Source organism: Dromaius novaehollandiae, chromosome 2 (assembly GCF_036370855.1).
Source record: "Dromaius novaehollandiae isolate bDroNov1 chromosome 2, bDroNov1.hap1, whole genome shotgun sequence".
NCBI lineage: Eukaryota > Metazoa > Chordata > Aves > Casuariiformes > Dromaiidae > Dromaius > Dromaius novaehollandiae.
Window position 1 is genome coordinate 79,171,084 of NC_088099.1, and position 23,639 is coordinate 79,194,722.

The 23,639-nt window shown below is 38.6% G+C and overlaps 1 protein-coding gene across 4 annotated transcripts in view; it reads left to right on the forward strand.

Moving 5' to 3' along the window:
• Positions 1 to 22,846, forward strand: part of ICE1 (interactor of little elongation complex ELL subunit 1) — a 36,053-nt gene extending 13,207 nt beyond the window's left edge. For all 4 annotated transcript variants that reach the window (XM_026107110.2, XM_026107112.2, XM_026107113.2 and 1 more), the window contains 8 exons: positions 5,788 to 6,131; positions 6,803 to 11,614; positions 13,387 to 13,555; positions 16,602 to 16,762; positions 18,894 to 19,084; positions 20,461 to 20,567; positions 20,815 to 20,913; positions 21,894 to 22,846. In XM_026107110.2, the coding sequence (XP_025962895.2) occupies positions 5,788 to 6,131; positions 6,803 to 11,614; positions 13,387 to 13,555; positions 16,602 to 16,762; positions 18,894 to 19,084; positions 20,461 to 20,567; positions 20,815 to 20,913; positions 21,894 to 22,075 (6,065 nt within the window). In that variant the 3' untranslated portion in view covers positions 22,076 to 22,846. The remainder of the gene's footprint in view (positions 1 to 5,787; positions 6,132 to 6,802; positions 11,615 to 13,386; positions 13,556 to 16,601; positions 16,763 to 18,893; positions 19,085 to 20,460; positions 20,568 to 20,814; positions 20,914 to 21,893) is intronic.
• Positions 22,847 to 23,639: the final 793 nt, after the last annotated feature.

The window sequence follows — 23,639 nt, forward strand, 5'->3', positions numbered from 1 at the left end:
AAGTATGTGTGGTTAGAATACCTGAAAATAACTGCAAAAGTTATTTTCAATTTCAACAGCCGAGTAGGTTGGAATGCTCTTCTAAATATAAGCTGGTTATAATCTACTGTTGCAGTGATATCAAATTCTTAGAAATAATCAAAAAAACTGAAAGCGCCCTCCTACCTCTCTTGTAATAATTAAAGCATCATTTTAAACTCCATAGTATATAATGTGAACTATGGAGTGCAAGCTCTCTTTTAGCCTGAAATGAACATGTGGTAAAATAGTTGCTTTGTAAAGTGTAAGAATCTCTTACCACCAATTTCTTCATGCATACCTGCTTGAATACTAAAATGTAATGGTGGGTTAAACTTAATATGCGTGTGACAGAGAAACACAATGTGTCGTGGTCATTGCTTTAATTTTGTAATGTGATCTTCTGTCTAATTCCAAAAGATCTCTCAGTAGTTATCCATGTACGTATCGACACCAAACTTGAACTGCTTCAACTTCACAGGGCAAATCCCCTTTTCCTTCTGCCCTCAAGAGCAGTAAGTGCTGTGAAACTGCATTAGTATTTCTGTAGCTGTCTCTCCAGTGTGTGCTAATTAATCTTTAGTTTTTCTTTTATTTTCTATATTACTTTGATTTTCTATAGTTTAGGCTGTACAGATGCTGTCTGGGAGAAGTACCCTATTGAGGGCTTTGAAGATGAATTATGCCATCTCCTTGCCCTGTTAAATCTGAAAACTTGCTACCAGTGTAGTTCCTAATGAATCTAGTGTCAGAGAGTATTACAGTGGAGTCCGTTTTATAGCCGCCAAAATACAAGGACAGATCTGTAAGCCTGTTTATCACCCTTACCTCTGTCAGCCTCTGATCAGCAAATCTGCAGCCTCATGTCTGCAGCTCTAGGACTGAGCTGGACAGTTGTCCCCTTAGATTCTGAATTTGGTTTCTTGATCAAGGGTCAAACTTCAGAGATTGCTGTGCTTGTTCTTGTCATGTGGATGACTTAAGGAGTGTCAGGTTCCAGTGTCATCCCCTTCCACCACAAGGGGAGCTTTAGATTTCAGAACTGATCTCTTTCATTTTCCCCACTCGCTTCTGACGGAGACTTAGTGCTTTCACAGAAGTGTTGTCTATTACAGTCCATCAGTCCTTTCTAGTCAGTCTCTCCCTTACTTCTGTTGGGATGGTTGGATATCGGAGAAGTACATCATACTTTTAATTGCCTTTTTTTCTTTTCCCTCCTTTCTTCTCTTTAAGCCCAGTACAGCCATCTTGTTGCTCTGCCGTTACCTTGGTGAGCAGGATTCATAAGGTCAAAATGCTAATGGCTATAGATGGAGACTTCTAGGAAGAAAAAAAAAAACAAACCCTCTTTAATGAGTTAGGAGTTTGCCTTACGTTCCTGTCCAAGATGATGACAGTTTCACCTCTGGGATCAAATCAGCTTGCTGGTGGTATTGTTAAAGCATCATTTTTTGAGAATGATCTCTGTTCTTTTGTCTGCCCAGATCTAGTCTTTAAGAAATATATATTTTGGGCCTTTTTCTTGCTGCACTCGTGTGCTACAAGATATAAGAAGCCTTACATAACAGTCAGTGCTTTCTCTGTTCTATTGGGATTGAGACCACTTTGAATGGCTTTCTTGAAGAAAGTTTTTGTACATGAAATCTCAGACTCATCAAGCTTTCTGTTCATGCTTTTACCAAGCACTGCGCCGTTGTGAAAGCCTCACAGGGCAATGAGACTCTGCCAAACTTATTTTAAAAACATTTTGGCTTGGTTTTGATAGTGTTGTTCCAAATCTGCCAGTAATAAAGTTGGCTGGACTTGTCATTGACCATCACTACTCTAAGGTTAATAATACATTGCTGTTTTCTTAGAATTTGGAAACCTGTTTCCCACATAATTTGGGCATAGTCATCTACAGTGTGAAGAGGCATATGGAGAAACATTTGAAGAATCTTGCAGCACAGTGCTGAAGAGTTTTTGGTAATTGGTATTCTTCAAGATGCATTGCCCATGTGCATACTTATGGGGAGAGAAGGTGAGGGAAGATGGGAAGACCAGATCTGGCAGTCTGGGAGGAGTTGAGCCTCTCCGTGTGGTGCATATACAAGAAGCTTCTGAGCCAAATCTGGCCTAGTGCAGAACTATACCCATCTTATCTGATCTTCCTATTGGTTTGGGGATCGAGAGGGAGAAGCCATGTATAGGATATTCAGAGCAGAGTTAGAGAAGAGCATACTGGGGGTACCTTGGTGTCTGTGTTAATATTAAAAAAAAAAAAAAAAAAAAAAAAAAAGAGAGAGAGAGAGAGAGAGATAAGGCTTCTGTGCAGTGATGTTACCTGTGAAATAGAAAGCTAAGACTGAATCCATAAGGACCTAATCTGTATGTTGGATGAACCTGAGGTGGAAGTCCATATGATGTTAGTGGTTTACTAAGCAGACCTCATTTCTTAAAGATAGTGCAAAGATCTCTCAAGAAACATCTTTTTAAATAGGATAGCCTTGTACAGTTGGTTTCAGATGGAGGGTTTATAGGTGCTGCAAGGTTCTCCCTAGTTATTTGTATCATGTGATGGGATGTGCGGCTTTGCTGTCTTGGAATCTAGAATATTGCCTGTAACTCTAAAGAACTAGCGTAACTGACCTAATTGGAAAAAGGGTTATCAGTAGTGTATGAGAAACTTCCTGTGGAGGGGTTTTTCCTCTGAGAAATATTGATAGATGCTTGTCCTTGAAAAGTGGACAATTGCCACTGCCTGGCATGTTGCACTGTGCTGATTGTGATGAGTTTTTGTTATGAACCAGAGAGATTTATATGGCAGGATGAATTACTATTGTGATGAAATATCCAGCATTTTAAGCTGAAAATTGGTCCTTGTCTTGGAGAGGAAAAACGTTTTGAAGACTTGTTGCAGAAAGTTGCTTTGTTTTTTGTGGTGGGGAGAGAAGAGGATATTGTTTTGAAGTGGTGAGTTGCCCTGCAATGGGGATGATCAGGAACAGAGATTTGAGTTGTAAAATTCAGTTTGTTTTAGAATTGGATTATTTAATCTCCGTTCTTCATTCTCCGTCATTCGTCAAGGAAGTGTTTCATAACTATGTGGAGTAGCTTTGGGTGGTGTTTCAGATTCAAAGTAATCCTAGCCATCTCTTGGAAGTGGGGGAAGGTGGCAATAAGGGATTGAAACTATATGGACTAGATTTCTGACTGTAGATTTGAAGATGAAACTTAATCATTTTGATAAGTGACATAGTGGAAAAAGAGCGGGATTCCCTGGAAATAATAAATTTTATCTCTGGAATATGATCTTTGAGAGGATGCTCTGGATTAACTTGATTCAGTATCAGGAAGGCTTTTCCTGAGCCTGAAGTGTCGGTAACTGGGAATCTCTAAGGACCCAAAGAGTTGTCTAGTTCCTGTAGAGATGCTTATTGTATCCTGAATAAACTTAAACCTTCAGAGATTTCTGTGATAACTCTGTCTCCAGATAGAGGTGACCATGAGGAAAAACATCCGATCCCTGAAGAAATTCAAGCAAATTCATCAGGGCTTGAGTAGGAGGGGGGATGGAGAGAGAAGGCTGGAGAATCTCTTAGTTGTTCAGAAATGATAATGGATCTTTGATCCATTTCTTTGGGGAAAATTCTCAGTAGGTGGTATGTATTTAATTTCTGTACTTTAGAATTGGATGCAAATAAAGCAGTAAAACTGTCTTTTTTTTTTTAATCATAGCTGTGATGCTTGCATGTTCTAGGGCTCCATGTAGCCACATGACCAATGTTCTTGAGAGGATAGGATGGAAGGTGCCTGATCACTCAGTACTATTATTTCATTTGCCATTCAAAGTAAACCTCCCACTTGTCTACTTGAAGTTCTTCTAGGAGCAAAACATGGAACTGTGTATATCTGCCCTCTTCAATGTGGAGGAAGTTCTGATTTTAGAACTGGTTGGTACAAAAAAGGCATGAGAGGAGTCTCCTAAAATCTTGAAGAAAACCATCTTCTTCTTCTTCCTTCTAATACTCCTCTTTGTTCTTATTTGTGAAGGAGCTTTTCCCTTACATGGTCCAATGGGGGACCTAACTAGTAAAGAGGATCTAGGTTTTTCATGACAAGAGATGTAGAACTTCCTGGAAGCTCTGACTCTAGGGAAAGAGTTCAGTAGTGTGTGATCTTAAAACTTCTAAGATGCTGCTCTGATCAAAGGAGATTGTCAGAGCTTACTTATCTATGGGAAAATAAGGTGGTAAGGTCTCTTGTTTGAACAGTCTCTCCCTCTTCCTAGTGTCCTTTGTAGCAATTGGGATGTAGCTGTTACATGAAGTGACTGACATGGATCTCAGAAATGGAGTTTTTGATGAGTTTTCCTACCTAAATCTTTACTGGGAGTCAACATATCAGAACATTCTTATAAGGCTGTTGGGAGACAGATCTCTGAGGGAGTATTTTCATATCTGGAACTAAATCAATATTTTTGAATCTAATTTCCCATTGATGGGCTATTTCAGGAGTGTCTTTGCAAGCCGTAGCAGAGAAGAAACAGCCACAGCAATAGCAAGGATGAAGGATGCTTCCCCCACCTCCCATATGCCATTCTGCCAATTAAATAATAAGTTCTCTGCTCAAAACTATTTTGCACATGTGCTTTTTTTATATAATGGAATGGTTCATGGCTGTGCAAAGAACAAGTTTGATAACTTGCTTGGATATTGCTGAAACTGTGTCCAGTGGTGTTTCTGTGCACTATAAACAGGATCACGCACAAAAAAGTCATATAAAAATTGCAAGTACTACAGGGTAGGTTCTAGTTCCATGTGGTACACTGGGCTTTTTGGGATTGTCAATTTCTATGGAAGTAGCTGCTAGTTTTATTGGAAGGGTTTTTTCCTTTTCAGAATCGCAGAGCTCAAATTTCATAATTTCACACAACATTTGGACATGCTTTCTTGATAGTATGATAACTGTATAAAACAGATCTAGTTGTCATTGCTTTGGAAGGGTTGTCAACCTCTCAGTGTCTTTCTTTCTCCAAGTGGTTCAAGTTCCTATCTTTTGTGCGCAACTTTTTTTTTTTTTTTTTTTTTTTTTTTTTTAAGAAAAACATACGCACACTTCTGGGAACGCTTTCTTTAAGGGTTCGGTTTTCATAACATACATAAATAAACAGAGAATCTTGTACAAATAACCTGAAGAGTGCAGTTTAAAGAATGAACAGTTTAAAAGCTTGTATGTATTAAATCATAAAACTAGGTATATTGTTGTGTTTAAGGCAGGGTATAATTATGATTGGCCTGAATGTTATGATTTAAAGGTAAAAGTGCAGCTGCTGGCTCAAAGCCTCACGTTGCTTTAAACTGGGAATTAAAGGGTGAACCCTGCATGCTTATCCTGCTTTTACTGAGTGTTGGTTACTAGGCTAAAACTGGAAACAAAACACTGAGCTGTGTGGACCTCTGGCCTGACCCAGTATGCCTTCCTAACTGGAAGAGTTGCAAAGAATGGTCTCAGCAGTCCAAGTCAGCAGGTGGTCCGTGGGGGGGAGCTCTTTGTACATTCACATATCTTTTGCATGGAAAAAGACATATTTGTGAATAATAACATCTGATTGCTGTATGGAAAATATTTCTGAAAAAGACTAAGTGCTTCTTATTAAAGTCTATGGGATCATTACTTGAAAAAGTGGTAATGCAGTTTTATTACTTCGAAGTATTAGGAAAATGAGGGAAAATATATAAATTTCTTAACAATATTTTTGTTTCCTTATTTTCTGGTGGGTCTGTACAGTTTCTAGGAAGTCTGATGAAGTGCTACCTTGGCATTCTTCACCAGCAAGTGTTGAAAAGCAAAATTCAGCTGTGCAACTTCAAGTGGCTACGGAGCCTTTTGGAGATGACCATCTTGAAAACAGGACTACTGAAGAAGGTCTGCAAGGCTGTACTAATGATAGTGCTTTTTGTGAGGACAAAACTATAGATGTGATAGTACAGACAGAAGGGGCACACAGCAGTTCAGACTTTTCTGATCAGGAGCAAAAAAGCCCAGGTGGAAACGTGATGGATATTTTAAATTGGGCCAGGCCTCTCCCTGCTCTGCTTTCTCCAGTGCAACTTTCACCACTAGCTACACAGGTGAGTTTCAGGATGTGTCTGAATTGGCAGTAACTTGGTCTTACAGCTACTGCAAAAAGAACAATTTGGAATGTTTGGGTTTCTTTGGGGGGGGGGGGGGGGTTTGGGGGGGTGCTGTTGAGATTCAGTGTTACTTAGTCCTGTGTGCTGGAAGGGGTCTGTGTCTCTGTGTTTTGATCTAAATGTATACGTTGCTCTGATTTCTGTAGTATTCTGCTTGTGGAAAGGAGCAAAACAGTTTTCCGAAGTATGTTTAAAGCATAGTTGATGATGTCTCAAGTGCTGTTATAACTTCTTTTCCCAGTGCTACAGACTTACAATCTTGTTTTGGGGGGGGGGGGGAAGGGGGAGGCATAAGCATGGTTTTTGTAACAAACTTTCCAATCTTGAAAGCTGAGGGAAAACTACTCAAGTGTTTTGTTTGTCTGTTTTTTTGTAATCTTAGACTGTAAGTTGGTAGGCAAAGACGTTTCAAGCATTTCTGTTTCACAGAGGTGGTTTCCATTTGCTATGAAAAGCAATGATAGAGAGGGATTTATTTCTACTGATCAGCCGTAGTATCTCAAAAGCATTGTGTGTCAAGGCTGCCAGTGTATTTGTTTAGAGAAATACAGTTCTTGGAATTGATATGGGACTTCAGGAAAATTAACTTCTTTGTATTTTATTTGAAGGATGTATTGTTTGGAGAGGTCACGGATTCCAGTGATGAAGAAGTTGATCGCAGTGTTTCTGCGGTGGAGGGTATTTTAGAAGAAGGCAAAGTTCAGCCTCAGAGTTGTTGTAATGTGCTCAACCTGAGTGAAGAGTCTGTGCATTGTCTTGATGCAGGAATCTCAGGTAACCTGAGAAGTAATGAAAAGATTGTTCATACTGGTCCAAAGATGCTAAGCAAGGAGGAGAGAGATGCTGTAACAAAGCAACCTGAGGCGGCTATGAACATGGAAGCTAACAAAGAGCTTTTGGAAGAGAATTCTGAGAATATGGAAACTGAGAAGAGAGAACTAACTGAAGTAACAGCACATAAATTAGAAGCCATTGAAGAAGAGAGGGGAGATATTGAGGGCATACCCAGTGAATATGGAACCTCTTCAACTGATTGTTTGTTACGCGATTTCCAGCCTCAGAATCTGATGGAAAAATGTAGTGAGGTAGAGCAAAAAGAGGAGGATGTAGTCTTAATTGGAGCTGTTGATTATGAGGGTAGGCATGAAAACCATGATGAGTTAATGAAAGCAGGAGATGGTTTATCAGGAGAGAGAGAAAATCCCAGGGCAGTAGCTGTTCCCAAAAATGTCGTTCACTTGCCACCTGAGCAAGACATCTTTGTGCTTCAAAGTGAAGATTCTGAGGAGAAATCTAGTGTGTTGACAGAGAATGAAGTAGTTGAAAATGAATTCAAAGATGTAACCAAAGTAAATAATATGGCAAGTGATATAGAAGAAAACATAGAACATGTGGTAATTGGAGAGGAAGTAACAGCTGCAATACAGATGAAAGGACTCTGTGCAGAGGCAAATAACAAGAGGAAGCTCTCTGAAAGCATACAGTCTGACTGCAGTAATTCTGAATTCTTCCATGAAGCAGAGCATGCTGAGGACCTGGTGATACAGTGTGATGGGGAGAAAAGAGGTATGGAGACTGAGGTAGACACTGGAGCTACTGAGATCTCTGCTCACTCTCAGTGCTCTGAAATAAAACATGACAGTGAAGAGATACTGAAGAAACAATGTGTGCATACAGAAAAATGTGAAGTGGATGAAGAGTGCAAACCAGAGACTTCTAATGTCTCTAGACATTACTTATTTTTATCAGCTACTGAAGGAATTAGAAATTCATTATATGTAGACGACGCAGGCAAAAATGTTGGTGTGGACAGAATTCCATGTTCACCCATTCCAAAAGATGATGAACAGCTCAAAATTCACGAGGTAAATACTGCCAAACCTGAGACTATTGAACTAGCCCTGAAATTGAACAAAGAAAATGTTCCAAAAATAGCTGAATCATCAGAATTATTCCATAGAGCAGAAAAAGGAGTATTATTAGATATAAAGGAGGGAGAATCTTTAAAAGTTAAACCACACCAGGAAGAAAAAGATTGTAATTTATTGCAAAAAAGGTCAGACTTGATAAGTACACTGGCCCTACCAAAGAGAGTATGCATTAATGATGCAGAAAATGGTGCAGCTAAGTATGTCTCATGTGTATTAGATTTTGCAGAAAGAAATGGTGAAATGAAACGAGCTGAAAACATGTGTAGTACATTAGAATGCGGGTTGTCCAAAACTCAGAACTTAAAAGTGATTGAATCTCAAGAGACTGAATTCAAAGTTAAACCAGAAGATTTTGGAGGGGAAGGCAGTGAGCTATTAGAAACAGAGAAAGTGGATACCATCCAATCTGTCTTAGCAGAAAGCAAACTTACTTCTCAGGCACAGTTTGCAAAATGTGTAAATCAGTTCTCAGTAACTGAAAATTTTAAATGTGAAATAGAAGGGGAATTAAATAAGCAAAGCAAGGAAGTGGTGACTGAGAACTGTCCCTGTTCACTTAAATGTGAGGAGAGTATTGTGAAAAAGAGAAATAACATTTCAGAGATCATATGCCAGGCTACTTCAGAAAAAGATTTTAACAGTGGATTGGCTTTGTCTACTCAAGAGGTCTTGGAGGCAGGCTGTATAAATACCGAAGAAACAAATCCACCTGTTCAAATGAAAATTGGCTTGGAATCTGCATTGCCTACTGATCTAAATCTCAGTCTTCAGAAAGTTGGCAGGTTTAGAACTAATTTCACAGAAAATGCTGCTTCTGCCCATATATGGGAAAATGAGGGAGATAAAAATGATGTTACGTGTAGTGTGTTTAACTGTTCCTTAGCAAACTTGGAAGAGGGTTCTGAGATCTTACCCACTGAAAAAGAGCACACATGCAAAGAACTGGACTGCCCTGGGAGTGAATACACACATGAAAATGAAGTGGAAACTCCAGATGAGAAGGAACAGCCAATAGATGAAGAACCTCAGGCATCAGTAGAAAAACAGATTCTGAATGCAAACTCCTCTGATAATTTCTGTTTCCAAAAATTTCTTTGTGAAGAATTAGAATGCAAGACTTCTATGTGGGAAGGTGGTACAGATCAGTCTAGAACTGATCAACTAACAGCTGAGGGAAAAAGCAAAGAATTGGACAGTGTTGAGACACCTGAGAAAAGTGACGGTAAAAGGTCTAAAAATGCTTTTGAAATCGCAGAGCAGAGCAATGAATCTGAAAAGAAAGACTGTCCCATACAAAAAGTCAGGTATGTGAAATGGTCTGACTGTGTTCCAGTGTTCAGAGAAGAACTGGGAGCTTCCAAGTCAGCTATGGTGGATGCTGTGGAAACTGGTGCTGTTGCTGATGCTGATTACCACCAAGCATGTGAATTTCATTCAACAGCATGCCCAAGGAACACTGTGATGGTTAGTGGTTTAAAAGCAGATACTGTAGCAGATACGGGTGCACACTGTGAAACTAACACCTCTTCAAGTACTGTAAATGAGTTGTCATGTTTGGTCAGGGAGTGTTATCCTGAAGACTTACTGTCTGTGGAAAAAGGGCTTTTATTAGAGACCTCTGAAAATACTGAGGGTGCCTGTGAATGTAGGGGAGATTCTAATACTGCTCAGTGGGTGCCTGGCAATGAGGAAAATCTGATAAAAGCTGGAACTTCAAAAGAAAGCCTTGCAATGCAAAGTGCTCCAAAAAATAGGTTACCGCTATGCCAGATGTTAACGACATTCTCAGAAACATACAGGCTGGCTTTAAAAAACAGTAAATTAAATACAAGAGTGTTAGCACTTAACAATTTCTTAGAAGTAAATGATTCTAGAAATGTTCAGTCGAATGTGGAGCAAAGTGTATTACATAGTGTTGATATAGGGGTGTCAGTGTTTGAAGAATATAATCATAATCAAACTGTCACTATTTGCAACTTGAGAGACAACAACACTGATGTTATGCCAGGTGGTTTTCAGCCTTCTCATTGTTGCAGTTGTACCTTTTGTCCTCAGAAGGACTTTGTGAATAGTGGTGGAAAAAACTTTTCAGTCAAGCCTCTTCCAAATCCAGCCCTATCTGATGCAGTATGTAATTCTCAGACGGTCAGCCAGCCTTCCGAGTTACAAAAAGCAACATTTGAAAAGCCATGCATGTTGGAGTTAGGATCTTGTGTGGATATTGCTCTCGAAAAGAGCAATAAATTGAAGAGCAAAGTAGAAGAACCATCTGAGGTCTTTACTGTTTCAACTGAGACAGCTGTCCAAGTAATGCATGGCAGGCTATCGAAGAAGCTGTTTCGAGGTAAAGGAAGAAAAAAAACCCTAAAAGTTAAACTGACTCAACCAGTTCTCGCAAATGCTGATACATCTGTGCCAACAAAATGCTCATCCGAGACTATAAATAAAATTAGGCAGGAGATGGGTCCTCCTCTGCCCCCTTTGCTACTGCCTTTGCTTGCTACTCCTCCAAGAGCTGCATATTCTGCATCCCCAGTAATGACTTCATCTGGTCAATCCTCCTTGCTTTCTCCTCTTGATGATCTGATATCCCCACTACGTGAAACTCCTGTTCCTCCTCTCATGTCTCCATTGACAGATACTCCAACAGTCAAATCTGCCCTTTTGTTTTCCCCTCCATCTCCTTCAGAAATGGCAGTAGGTAGAAGAATTCTCTCTTCACCTTTGAAGTTTTGTACTTCAATTCCAAAGCATGCACTTCCTGTTCCAGGAAGATTTCCTCTGTTTGCAGCTGATAATGCTGCTCCAGTTGTTGCTCAGGAGAACTCTGTGAAAATACTGGACACTATGTATCCAGAGCTATCTGCAAGGGCAAGAACACTAAACATTTTGAAAGGCAATATTCAGCTTAACCGAAGTGCCCTTTCAGATGGCCAAAATTTGCCAGGACCTGTGACTCAAATAGGTGGGTTCAAAGCAATTGCGTCTACATCGACTGCTTTTGTTAAAACTGGGGGCAATTTGAAATCTGACAGTAGCAAAGAACAAGACAAAGACATGCGAAATCAGCAGTTGTTTTCCAGCTCATTGAATCATCTCGGGAAAAGGACATTAATGCCAGTATCTATGCCAAGAAGTGCAAAGAGGCTGAGGTTGGACAGTGAACCACCGAAGCTGGAGCCCAGTGACATTGCTGCCATCAGAACTACTGAAAATAAAATGTCTGAAGTGCAGGGGCCTTTACATGTTGAGAGCTGTGAAATCAGTGATTCAGTGCACAGTTCCATTTCAGAAGTGTCTTTACCAGTAAAGAAGGTTATTGATACTGATTGCCAGATAGTTACTGTGGCATTGAAGAAAATTGCTGAATCCTGTTTTGACTTGTTACCTGTTATTCGAAGTCATGTATATGTGGGCAATATTTCAAAGATTCCAGTAATGACAGATGAAGAGAAAGAAGTTGTCTATGAATTTGGTATCACAAACAAGGTATGTAGCATTTTATATTGGAATAATGACTTCTGTGCAGATGAAAGGAGTATAAGGGTGCATTGGTTAAACTCTCAATCAGGCAACCTCTTAGGCTGAAGTGTAGTCTTGAAAGGTTATCAAGCATATTCTAAGCTTGTGTAAGCTTGACAAATATAAAACTTAAAATAGCACAGGAAATCATGGTTCAGTGGTGTCCAAGATGCAAAACTATGCTTGTAAATATGCTTGCTTCCCTGATATTTGCATAAGGTGTTTTGAGAAGAAAACTCATTCTACAGTTAATTCTTCTAGCTACAGAAATGCTGTAGAGTTAAAAACAAAGTGAGAAATTTGATACATCTTTTTTCAATTAAATAAGGAGATATAAGCTGTATCATATACATATATGTATATGTATTTATATATATATATAATAGTGGCATACCTTTTCATTCCATGTTTACCTTGATTAGCATGTTATGTTAAGATAGTCAAACAAATATTATTGAAGAAATCTTTCATTAGTTTGTTTCTCAGAACTTGTTTTGCATCAGAGTTGAAAAAAATTTGCCTTGATTGCCTTATCGTTCTCAAAGATAGTTTGAAGTCTGCAGCAGAGCAATTTACCAATGGACACATGACAGCATTTTGCCCTGTTTTCAGTTCTCCAAAGTAATTAAGCAGACTGAGATAAATTAGTATTCTGAGCACTCAGAAAAAACTGCTTATCGAGTTGTCAGGGCATCTGTGTTAGGTGCTGCCGAATCTGGTAGCCTCATAGAAGTGAGGCTCTCTGCTCCCAGGTTCAGGGAGTAGCGAGGCTGAGCATGTACTCCCAATAGGCGCATGTGCACGTGAAACCTGTATTACATATATGCACAGCTAAACACAGACAGAAAGCAGCACTCACACAAACATGGGCAGCACAAATGGCCTGATCTTGTTCCCTGATCTCGTTCCCTTCTCTAGATCATCAAGATGAAAGCCTGATAGTGGAAAATGTATACATGTGTACACATTATGGATCCCTCTAGTACTTGGCCTTAGATGTTCAGTCTGTATGGTAGTTGACCCACTTCTTCCCCACTTGTTTTATACACAGACACGCATACCCCACACATCTCTCCAGTAGCTTGTTTGGACCTTTTGGCTTCTTCAGCAGCCAACACTCAGACCCCATGGTATCTGCAAATACCTGGCCTAGACTTGTGGCCTCTCCAACACCTGGCTCCCCAAGCCTCTCATCCTACTCTGTCTCTTTAGTCCTTGCCTTTAACATCCTATAGCAAGTCTTTTATAATCCCAAATTGTTCCTTCCCTGTGCATCCCATAATGAGTCCTGTAACCCCCCCACTCAGTCCGTAAGGTGATCTGGGGACCCTCTGCTGCTGACTGGCCTGGTGAGTCCTGCAGGCAGGCAATGGGGTGTTTCTCCTCCTGTAAGAGCCCCAGGAGCAGCCAAGTCAGGTTGCTCCATTTTCTTGGATTAGGTTATTGAGGTTCCTGTGCACTCTTATTTATTTATGTATTTATTTTTAATTAAAGTGAGCTTTTAGTCATATACCTTAGCAATCTTTAAATAAAGAATAGTAGTCCTGTTCTGCATCTGCATAGGGTACGTTTGCTCTGGGAAGTCACTCCTCTCTGGTTATATTTTCTCTTTTGCTAGTTTCCTGATTTAATCAGGTGCATTTTTAACATGTATGCAAACAGTATTTTTGCAAATAAAACAGTAATTCTCTTTACTATATTCTCTAGTATAGTATAACAATTTTTTTTGTACCTCACAGCATTTAGCAGAGTCACTACTGCACACTGTTCTCAGTAAACTTAAGACTCAGAAGACTGCTTCAAATCGCAGTTTCACTCAGGCTCTCTGTAGAGTTTATGTAGGAGTTTGTCGGCTACTGGGAGATTTGGAAAGAGCCCGCCTATTCTGCTATAGCTTACTCAAAGAAGGTATAGTATGTCTTAGTGATATTGAGTCTTAAACATGCTGTGTGTCTTTGCTATGATGTTCCAGAACGATTACATTTGTGGAGAGGGTCATTTTTCTTGAACCTTTGGTTCATAGTGCAGAAAGTACAGAAAATTCTAGAAACAATTTCCCTTCTCTGTTTATCCATATGTGTATCTTTGTTCATGCTTGTGGTAATGGCTTGGGCTTTTAGTAGTCTTCACTCTTTTGTTTGCTTTTTTTTCTTTATATTTGATTTAGGATCCTCTTTACTTTCATTTTTTGCCCTGTCACCCCCAAATTATTACTGTGAATCCAGGGAATTCTTTACTTTCTGCTTATTAGTGGCTTTTAAAATTGTTATTAAGTAAGCATGCACTGATTCATAAAGCAAGTGTGATAAAACATGACTTGGCTTAAAACAGTGCTGGGGTCAGGCAATTCCTGGACCAGAACCAGTCCATTTATGCAATGTGTACTCCTTAAAGTTTTAATACTTTCTGTTATCTGAAGTTTCCCTTCATTGAGAGTTATGCTGTCTCCCTTTGTTTCCATTCTCTTTGGTGATGGAGTAACATAGGCAATATGTGCATACTATTGCTGCTCTAATTTAAGAGTCTGTCTTGATTCCGGAAGGACTTAATTTAATTTGAAAATACCAAGCCATCTAGGGCTCAGAAGTAGTATATTGGTGCCTGTGTGCCAAATTAAGAAAAAATTAAAATTGAGAGCCTGAGAAACAAAGTGCAACAACTTCTGATGGTCTTATGGGAAGCAGAGTTAGTGGTTATCTTCCATATAACATCCCTGTCTATTTTTTTTCCTCCTTTTATTTGAATTAAGAATTGTGAGTTTTGATTTCTTAAGTATATCTTTTTTCTGGAACTCTTCTTGTTTTCTTAGCTGTTTTTCTATCCTTCATGCAGTCCATCATAATTCTCCTTTCACTCTTTTCCTGTTAACAGTCTCTAACATGGTGCAGTGTTGAAACTATTATTTGACAAATGCCTTTCTTAGTCTAACTTAACAATTGAGTCTTTTATTTTGTAGTAGCTTGGTACTTTTGTCTTTTTGTGGGCTCTTGCAAATATTAGTGGTGGTGTTCTTTTTTTTTTCTTTTTTTAAGATCCAAATTTCAGTGGCTAAATGCGTGCGTGGTTGAGTGATTTTTCTGCTCTATACTTTGAATTGCCTTAAATTTCTGTTGCAACTGTTCTGTGATTTTATTTTATTTTTTATTTTATTGCTAATCTTTTGATGGTGCACAGCTATAAATATATTTTAATACTGATATTTTTTTAGTATGAATACAGTGTGTTCATTTTAAGTTTTTCTTTCATACAGTTTCATATATTAATTGTCATCAGAATCTTAGCAACACAAATGAAATCTATGTACCAGCTATGCAGTTGCCAGACTGACTATGAGCAGTCAGTACTATCTCTTTAGATTTGCATCATCTGTTCTCTTGACTTCTTTCTATCCATTTTTGTTCTGTTTTCCTTTCAAGTATTGTACCTTTAAATAATTCTAAATTAGGTTGCTTCTTCATAGTTTGATGTCATTTGTAAAATTCCTTATGCTCAGTGAATATAGTAATGTTTCTTGGTTTGATGTATTTTTATATGCTGTCCAGTTCTTAAGTGATTTCTAAAAATGTAACAGTTGTGCTGAACTGAAGAGGGAACATGCATTTAGCTTGTTAATCTTCGTTGTTTTTGTAGCTCTTAGTTGTGACAGTAGTTTTCTCTGAGTGTATATATAGCATTTCATGCTTGAAAGTGATATTTTATTCTTGCTTATTCCAATGCACTTTTTAACTCCTTATTGTCTATACACTCACCTTCTATTTTAGTATTTTGCCTAAAAGATCTCTGTTCCAGTGTTCAGAAGGATCTATGAGCTTCCCTTAGGTGGCCTGGATGGAATTTTATCCTTTATTTGTGTAGTTCTGGATACAGTCTTCCATAGCACAATGTACTGTATATACCTTTAATTTCAGCTTTCCCTCATAGCTAATTATGCACATTCAACCCTTTACTGAAGAGCAAAACATGCATTTGTTTCTTCATTGCCTGTGTTCAAACTCTATAGAAACAACAGTTGATGTGCTCTGAAACACAGGGGTTTTGGTGGATGGGAGGAGAAGCAGGTGCCTAAGAGGAAAGAACTGGACTTAAATGACTTCTAGCTTCAATTGAATGTGATTAATTCAGAGCAAGTATCTGAGTACAATTTCATGAGTAAGATTTCTTCAGTTGTATCAGTAGCACACATTGTGTTTGTGGAAATAGGAATTTTGGCATGCATCCTTCACATAAAGTAACTTGTGTATAATTTCTGTGACAGGATTTGGGAAAATTGCTGAGCAAGGTCAAATTTCATGTATGCATTGTATGAAAATTCTTTGGAAAAGAGAGTTTTTACATAGGTAGATTCCATAGGTGTATGTGTGTGAGATATTAGCAAGTAGTGTGGATCGGTACTGAAGATCTAATGTTCATACTATTATTACACATCTCAGGATTTTTTTTCTTTTGAACTAGCTCTAGTTTGGTCCAGTGATCTGAGTATCCATTTTTTTGTGGGAGTGTAATATGTAGGCTCCTGGATGGTATCTTCTTCAGTTCACTCCTAAAAGAATCCAGTTCCTGTGGTCCAAGACTACGCTCCTAGGTGAACTAAAGTAGGATAAGGATTATGAAGTGAGGCTAACCTCAGAAGCCAAAGGGAACAAGGGTGCTGTCCTTCAACAGAAAAGTCCAGTGAAGTTATGCATGCCTTCTAGACTAAAACATCTTTCTTTTCAAAAAGGAATAAAATTACAATGGGAGAGGTGGTTTGGGGAGTGGTGGTTTTCATTTCTTGCTGGTTTATTCTCGGGACTGAAGTACTAGTATGCACTCCCTTTCCTGGGCTGCAGTGGGCATGTTACTTTTGGGCCTTCTCTGCTAGTTACCTTGCTGTAGAATGTATCAGCTTTTAGTGTCTGAGCATGTTTTGTTTTTAAATATTAAAAAACTTATTTTATTCTTTCTTTTCTCTTAGACTTTCCAGACTCAGAGAAATTGATTTTATTCATCACAAATGTGTGGCCTGACATATTTTGCTTCCAAGGTGTGATTAACAAAGCTATGCAATTAATTATCAGGCAGCGTGTCAAGGATGAGGTGCTGTCCTGTTTGAGTGCTTATCTCAACTGGGAACAGGTAATTTCATATTTTAAGTGCTTTCACTGTCAGTATCAGCTTTTGTCTGCATTAGTCCCCTTGCTAACTGAGTCAGATCAAACAATTTGCTACTGCTGAAGGGTGTGAAGATGCCCAGTGAATCTCCCATAGAGTCTGTACAATTGCACAACTAATGCTGCTTCAGGCTTTTTCCTGTGGATGTCTGAACCCTATTAGAATACAACACTCTTCTTGTTATCCACATTAAATATAATCTTTCTATTAAGGACTTGAAGTAAACATTGTTTTTAAGCTTTGACTGGCATGTTCTTGATCCAGGGAATAGGGTTGTGTTCTGTCCCTATATGAAACTGGGATTCTGATATTCCTTGAATATTTTTATAAAATACGCATTAGGCTTTTTTCTCTTCTGTAGTTCATTGTGTAATTGACAATTGCCTCTCTGTTTTTTTCAAGATAAGCCTGTCTTCTTACCATGATCTTTCTCTTTGGGAGATTGTAAATACCTTTTTACCACAAAAGATGTCAGTGAACCCAATTTCATAAGCAGTTGGCATGGTCAGTGCAAAAGTGATTTTTGAAGTGGTGGTTGAGGAAGGATGACCAGTGTTATGGACCTAAGGACTTCCATGATTTGGGTTTAAGTCTTTGAGCCCAGGACTTCCTGTACGATCTTGGGCGAGCCATTTAATATCTGTCAGCTTGAAGCAGGCACATATCTCCTACCTAACAGCGATGTTGCAAAGAGAATTGCAGTAAAAATTCAGAGACGCTTGATATCAGTTGGAGCAAATTTATGTTGTGCAGATGGAAAGCCAGAGATGCTTTGCTTCTGGAAAAGAAGATTGTCTAAGACTTGTGTATTTGCTTGAAAGCCAGTGCCCCACTTCTTTTAAAGACCTCATATTAATGCCAGGCTTGCTGGGTGGAAGCACTGTAAATGCTACTAATTCTGTACTAATTCTGTAAATACCAAGTGAACAAAAACCATCTTGGTTTACAGCTCTCCTATTCCCTCTAGCATGTTGCTCCACATCAGCCTTGAGGACTGCAGCTAGGCATAGCTGTCAGCATAGCCTCTAAGTGTTATACCTGCTGGAAAAGCATTAATTTTTTTAGCTCTAAAACCAGCTCTGAATTTCGTATGGTACCAATGGAATTACAGCCCTTAAGTCTTTTGATCTGTTGCAGGCTTACGGCGGAGCGAGTTGAGAGGCGTGGATTCGTACATGTTTCTTCTCTGATGAATCACTGTTGGGATGTAGCACTAAGCTCTGGTGTTCTGTCAGAGTTAGGCAATACTGCAGTCCTTGTTTAGCCAAGAACTTGTGCTCTCCATTTTACTGGGGTACAACTTTTAATCTCAGGCTGACAGAGATGCTCTAAGTACATCTCAGTAAATGTTCCTGGAAACATTAATGTTCTGCACTCATGCTACCCACTTTCTTTGTGGCTTGTAGCTTTATGAAATGTGAGAGCCACTGCAATTGGGGACAAGGCCCTCAGGATTTCTGTGGATGAGAGCTGATGACATTGCTCCCTGTGTATGTGTGTGTGTACTGAAAAAATAAGCTCAACACCTGCTGCGTTTGCATGATAAGCATAAACTTTTTTATTAAAACTTCAGATTTTCAAAGGATGATTGTGTTTAGATTTACTTGCTTGTCCTAGCTGTTTGTTTAGTAGAATTATTTTACATGACATTTGTTTTTATTATTATTTCATTTATTTAAAATGCTTACTTGGGAATTAGTGGCTAGTGAACGACAAACAGTAACAAATTTCAGCTTTAGAAATCATTAAAAGAAAAAATAACCAGAAATTAAGCAGGACTGGTCTCATCTTCTCGCATTGGAAAGTGGCTCTTCTGATCCTATAGCTTCACTGAGACAAAAATACCTGAATTGTGGAAAGAGAGAAGAGAGGGTATGTGGTGAGTGGTTTTTGTGTGTGGTGGGGTGTTTTTTTTTTTTTTTTTTATTTTGTTTTAGCCGAATCCAAAGTTGAATTTATGGTGTCAGATGATAAGCTGTAATAAGAAAAGCAGTTGCTGTAGCCAGTCAAAATTGAATATTTGTAAAGAGAATATGGTGGGTTTAGGGGTTGGTAATTTTTCATGCATTAAGATAATCATCTGTTAAAATTCCAGAGTTCATCTTTGGATGCTGGCATTATGGTCTCAAGCCTGCTTTTAGAAATGCAGTCATGTCCAAAAGTAGAATTTCAGTCGAGTGAGCAGTACGGAGAAGATCTGAATGAAGATGCTTGGCAGTACATCTTTGCTGTTGATCTACTCTGCTCTCACCTGAAGTGGGATTGGACACATGACAATGTCATAAGGTATTGTGGCAAGCAGTTTCTTCAAATGTTAAGTTTTCCTCTATTTTTTTTATATTTGAGAGGCTGTGACTTAGCTTTTTAACATAAGGAAAAATTGCATAGAAACTTCTTCGTAACCAGATGACACCTAGACTAGCTACAGTTTTTATGTCTGCCTTCTGTTAAGATAGCATGGGTGATCAATGAGGAACGTAGGCCTTTACAATACTATTCCAGTAAACTAACCCCATTAGAACCATCTTAAAGATTTCTTTTTTTTTTTTTTTTTTTTTTAACGGCTATATATGAAGGGGTTTGAATTGCATTATTTGTCAAGGAAGCAAAGTGATTGGTTGTCTTCCTCTGAACTTAGTTGATGATTTTTCCAGTTACTGAAAAATGAAAGTGGAACTTGTGAACCCCACTGCTTTGGTGCTGAAAAATAAAAGTATGATTACTTTTCACTATTTTGCTATCCTAATTTCAGCCTCCATAAGCCTTTTTAATGAAGTTGTTTTACAACTAATTGAGTCTAGGTATTGTCATAGTTTTAGAATTAATATTTTACATTTTCTTAGAGCCCTATAATCCAGACCATAGACTGCTACCATACTTGACTCCGTTTGAAAGACTTCATTTTGATATATGTTTATCTGAGAGCGCCTATTTTGTATGTAGAGATTACATTAAACTAGTAGAATCTCCAAAAATAATGCATTTGTGAAACTGCTATGTAACCTAATTACCTAGTATGAAATAAATGTGACTAATTGATGATAATCAATCTTTCTAATGATACAGATATTCTACATTTTTGTGGAATACTTCTAGATTTGATGCAAATTGGCTTCAGTGAAAGGTATATTGCTTTAACTAAACCCATACAGATTTGACTATCTGTGTGGAGTTGTACTGATGATAAACTTAGCTCTACTATCATCATTTTAAGGTTAAAAAAATCTTGCATCCCAAGTTCTTTTAGGTTAAAAACAAGTATCAGATTCAATCTGTAACATACAAATTATTGTTTTCCATTGACATAAGAAGCTTGCCTAAAATCTTGACATGAAGCCTGAAAGTAGTATGATTTCGTAGATGTGTATGAAGTCTGAAGGTTGAGAACGTCACAGGGAAAGGGATGGAAATGTTTTTTATCAGGAATAATATTCTAAACAGGAATGATTCCTCCAGCAGGTCAGCTTTGATAGTTTGGGTTTAAAAGCTTCTTTGCATTACTCAGCTTGTGGATGCTTGGAATGTTAAGTTTTTTCCTGAGAAGGTGAATTAAAATGCAGGTGGAATTATGGAAATAGATGATAAATAGAAGAACTATTGCATGAATTGTGCACCACCCCTTCATGCAGTATCAGATTTTCAAATTCATTTGTCTTCCACAGCAAAGTGCTTTGGCCTTCTATGGATAAATGGATAAAAAACAGAAAAGGCCATGAAGTGCCTCAGTCCATTCCTGATACTATGATAGCATCAACACTCAGGCTAATTGGTGAGTAATCTAAATTCATGGTTGAATTTCTCCTTTGTATAAGTATGACCTCTGGAAGTGTAAGGGTGCTCCAGAAATGAATTGAAATGTTTGTTCTTCTCCCCCACCCCTTTGTCCCTTCTTTTTTGGAGAGGGAGGGGATTGTGTCCTTCCCCCCCCCACACACACACACTTTCTTCAAAACTTTTTCGTGCATGTACTGAAGTTTAGAGAGAGATTACTTTTTTATTTTTTTTATTTTTTTTAGGTCGATTGGGCCAAATAGGTTTGAAGGAAGGATATCTTTCTGCTGTGAGGAATATTAGCTCTGTAATTGGACTGTTTGTACAGCATGCAAAAGAAGAAGGTAATGTCTGTTTAGAGGAAATCTAGTGGAAAATCTACAAGATGAAACAAAACACACCAATTAGAACACACACGCCAAAACAGCCTGCTTGTGCAGTTTTATGTTAGTGCAGAACATATTTCAGTTTGAGTCTCTGGCTCTTCCAAGGTTAATGGAGCACTTACTCCCTGACTGAAACGTAGTGATATGACTCAGATACAGCCAGCCTGGAATTATGCTGCTTCACATAACAGCATATCGGATGCTTTGGATAACTTAAATGGTGATCTCAACATGAGCAGAAATCGCTAGTTTGTTACCTGAACAGCTCATGGTGGGGTTGTGTTGCTGGTACCAAGAGGGTTGTTATTGGTAGAGGGTTGCACACGGGTCTAAATTCCTGACTATGGGATGAAGCAAGCCAATAGGGGCAGCAGAGATCTACATTGCTCAGTTATTCTGGATGTTAAGTAACTGCTCAGCCTCATTTTGCAGTGAAGCATTGGTTGATGCTAAGGAGCTGTCTTGAACCACTTTTACAGCTTCTTGCCCTTCCAGTTTCTAGTTACTCCAGGTAGGCAGTATATATGCTGAGGTTTCTGTATTCAGACTCTTGTGTAAACCTGACTTTTTTTAGAAAGGCTAGCCACCTTAAACCGGGGTAAAATCACTAGATGTTCAAGTCCACTGTACCTCTTCAAATACTGAAAACCTACTGAATTCAGTATACTGGAGAGCACTAGCATAAAATGAGATGCTATGGAATTTAAGTGTGTGCAGGTTTTTACCTGGTTTTAGGCATCCTGATTCTTAATGTGTGTGTGGTTTTTTTGTTTTTTTTTTTTTTTAATTCTAATCTCTGAAATAGAGTTTTTGGTGTGTGGTGGTGTGTGTGGTTTTTTTTTTGTTTGTTTGTTTTGTTTTTGTTTTGATTCAGGTATCCCAAAAACATTACTGTATCTTAAAGTTTCTGTAAGCTGATTTGTGTTAACTCTTTACAGATGTGCCCTGGGGCGTGCAGCTGGCAGCCATATATTCACTGTGTGACTTGAGTTCAAGCAATCCAGTAGGTATTGTTGAAGCCATCCATGCTTGGAAAACAACAGCTCTAAACAGCATCCCTTTTGCTGTCACAAGTGGCATAGCTGAAATCACATCTGTGTGTAAAATGGACTTAAGCTAAAAGCTAGTGAAATAGGCTGATCTAAAGGAAGAAGTGCCTTATTTTACTAAGCAGTAGTTGGTTCCAGTTAAAAACAACACAAAGAAGACCAAGAGAAAAATGGGGTGTAATCTGGTGTGGGGGTTTTTGGGCTATGGGGTTTTTTGTTTTGGGTTTTGTTTTGTTTTTACTGAATGTCTGATCGCACAATGCAAGCTCAATTATTTTTTTTTCCCTTTTGTATTTAAGGGGAGAGAGGTTTTAGAAAAGCAAAATGTATTGCTTTTCCTGATAACTCATCAGTGATCTGAAAGCCAGTAGACCTTTTTCCTCTCCTGAAAGTTACGGTTTGATGTCAGTAATTTCTGTTGTTTGTCTTCCCTCAATCTAGAGCACTGGCTATTTGCCACAATAGAAGATTGAGCCTGGCTGGAAACTTGCTCTGTTATTTTGTACTTTATTTATAAAGTAATTGTTCAGATAGCAGGACTTTGCCCGGGTTCTGCTCTGTTTTACGTGAGTAGTCTCATCAATTTAACTTAAAATACTTGTTTAAAGCAAGTAGGAATTGGCTTTTTGTGTAACAATCATGTATAGAGTAACAGAGGTATTAAATCTCTGAATTTGTATATATGGTATATTCTGATAATGTGTTTCACATTTGATATTGTTCCACTTGAGGAATCTTGTGCATGTACATAGAAAGTTGGTTCAAAAAAGTTCAAATTTCTAATGATAGCTTCACTATACTCAACATTTTTGTACCTTTCATAATAAAAGAAACTAAATGTTTGTGTCCTTGTTGGTCTCTTTAAATAATACACTTTGAACATCAGTTGTGGATGACTGAAAATGGGCAGTTGTTTCTAGCTTAAATGTATGCTGTTTTGGGGGCAGGAGGAAATGACCTATGAAGTCTGCCCATAACATAGCAGTTTTGGCTACTGGAAAGAGGCTGTATTGCATCTCTTTACAATTTTCTGCTGGTATGGGGCAGGGTGGGGTTAGGTTAGTGTGGGTGGGTTTCTTGTTTTTTTGCTTTGTGTTAAACTATAACCATATGAAGGCGTGAGCAGTGCTAACACAGATTCCCATTGTAATGGGACGTAGACTGAGCCAGAGCTTTGAGATGTATCGGTCCTTCCCCTGCCCCTTTTGGGGAAAGAGTCTTCTAGTCTCCTGAAACTAGCTGTGAATTGGATAATGAAGTATTTTACTCAAAATGAGTCAGACAACATGCAGTTTACACTCAATTTGTTCTCCCGCATATAGTGTCCTTGCAGGCAGGCCCATGCTTTCAGGCATGTCTTCAGTTAGTTCAGTATCTTTGATTTGCGGCAAGCTTTTTACAGTCTCTGTTGATCCTTGTAGAGTGTTTTTTGGGTGCCTGAGTTGTCTGTTTTTTGCTCCTCTGAACACTTTCTGAGTTGTTCTCATGGACTGCAAGCTCTCAGTCCATCTGATGCATTTTTGTGATCCCTGGGAGGTTCTGTCCTGGAGTGTGCCGAGTTGCTCATTTAAAAAAACCCACAGTCTTCTCATTGCAGAGTTCCAGTGGACTAGGCACTGCTGTGCCCAAGGGAAG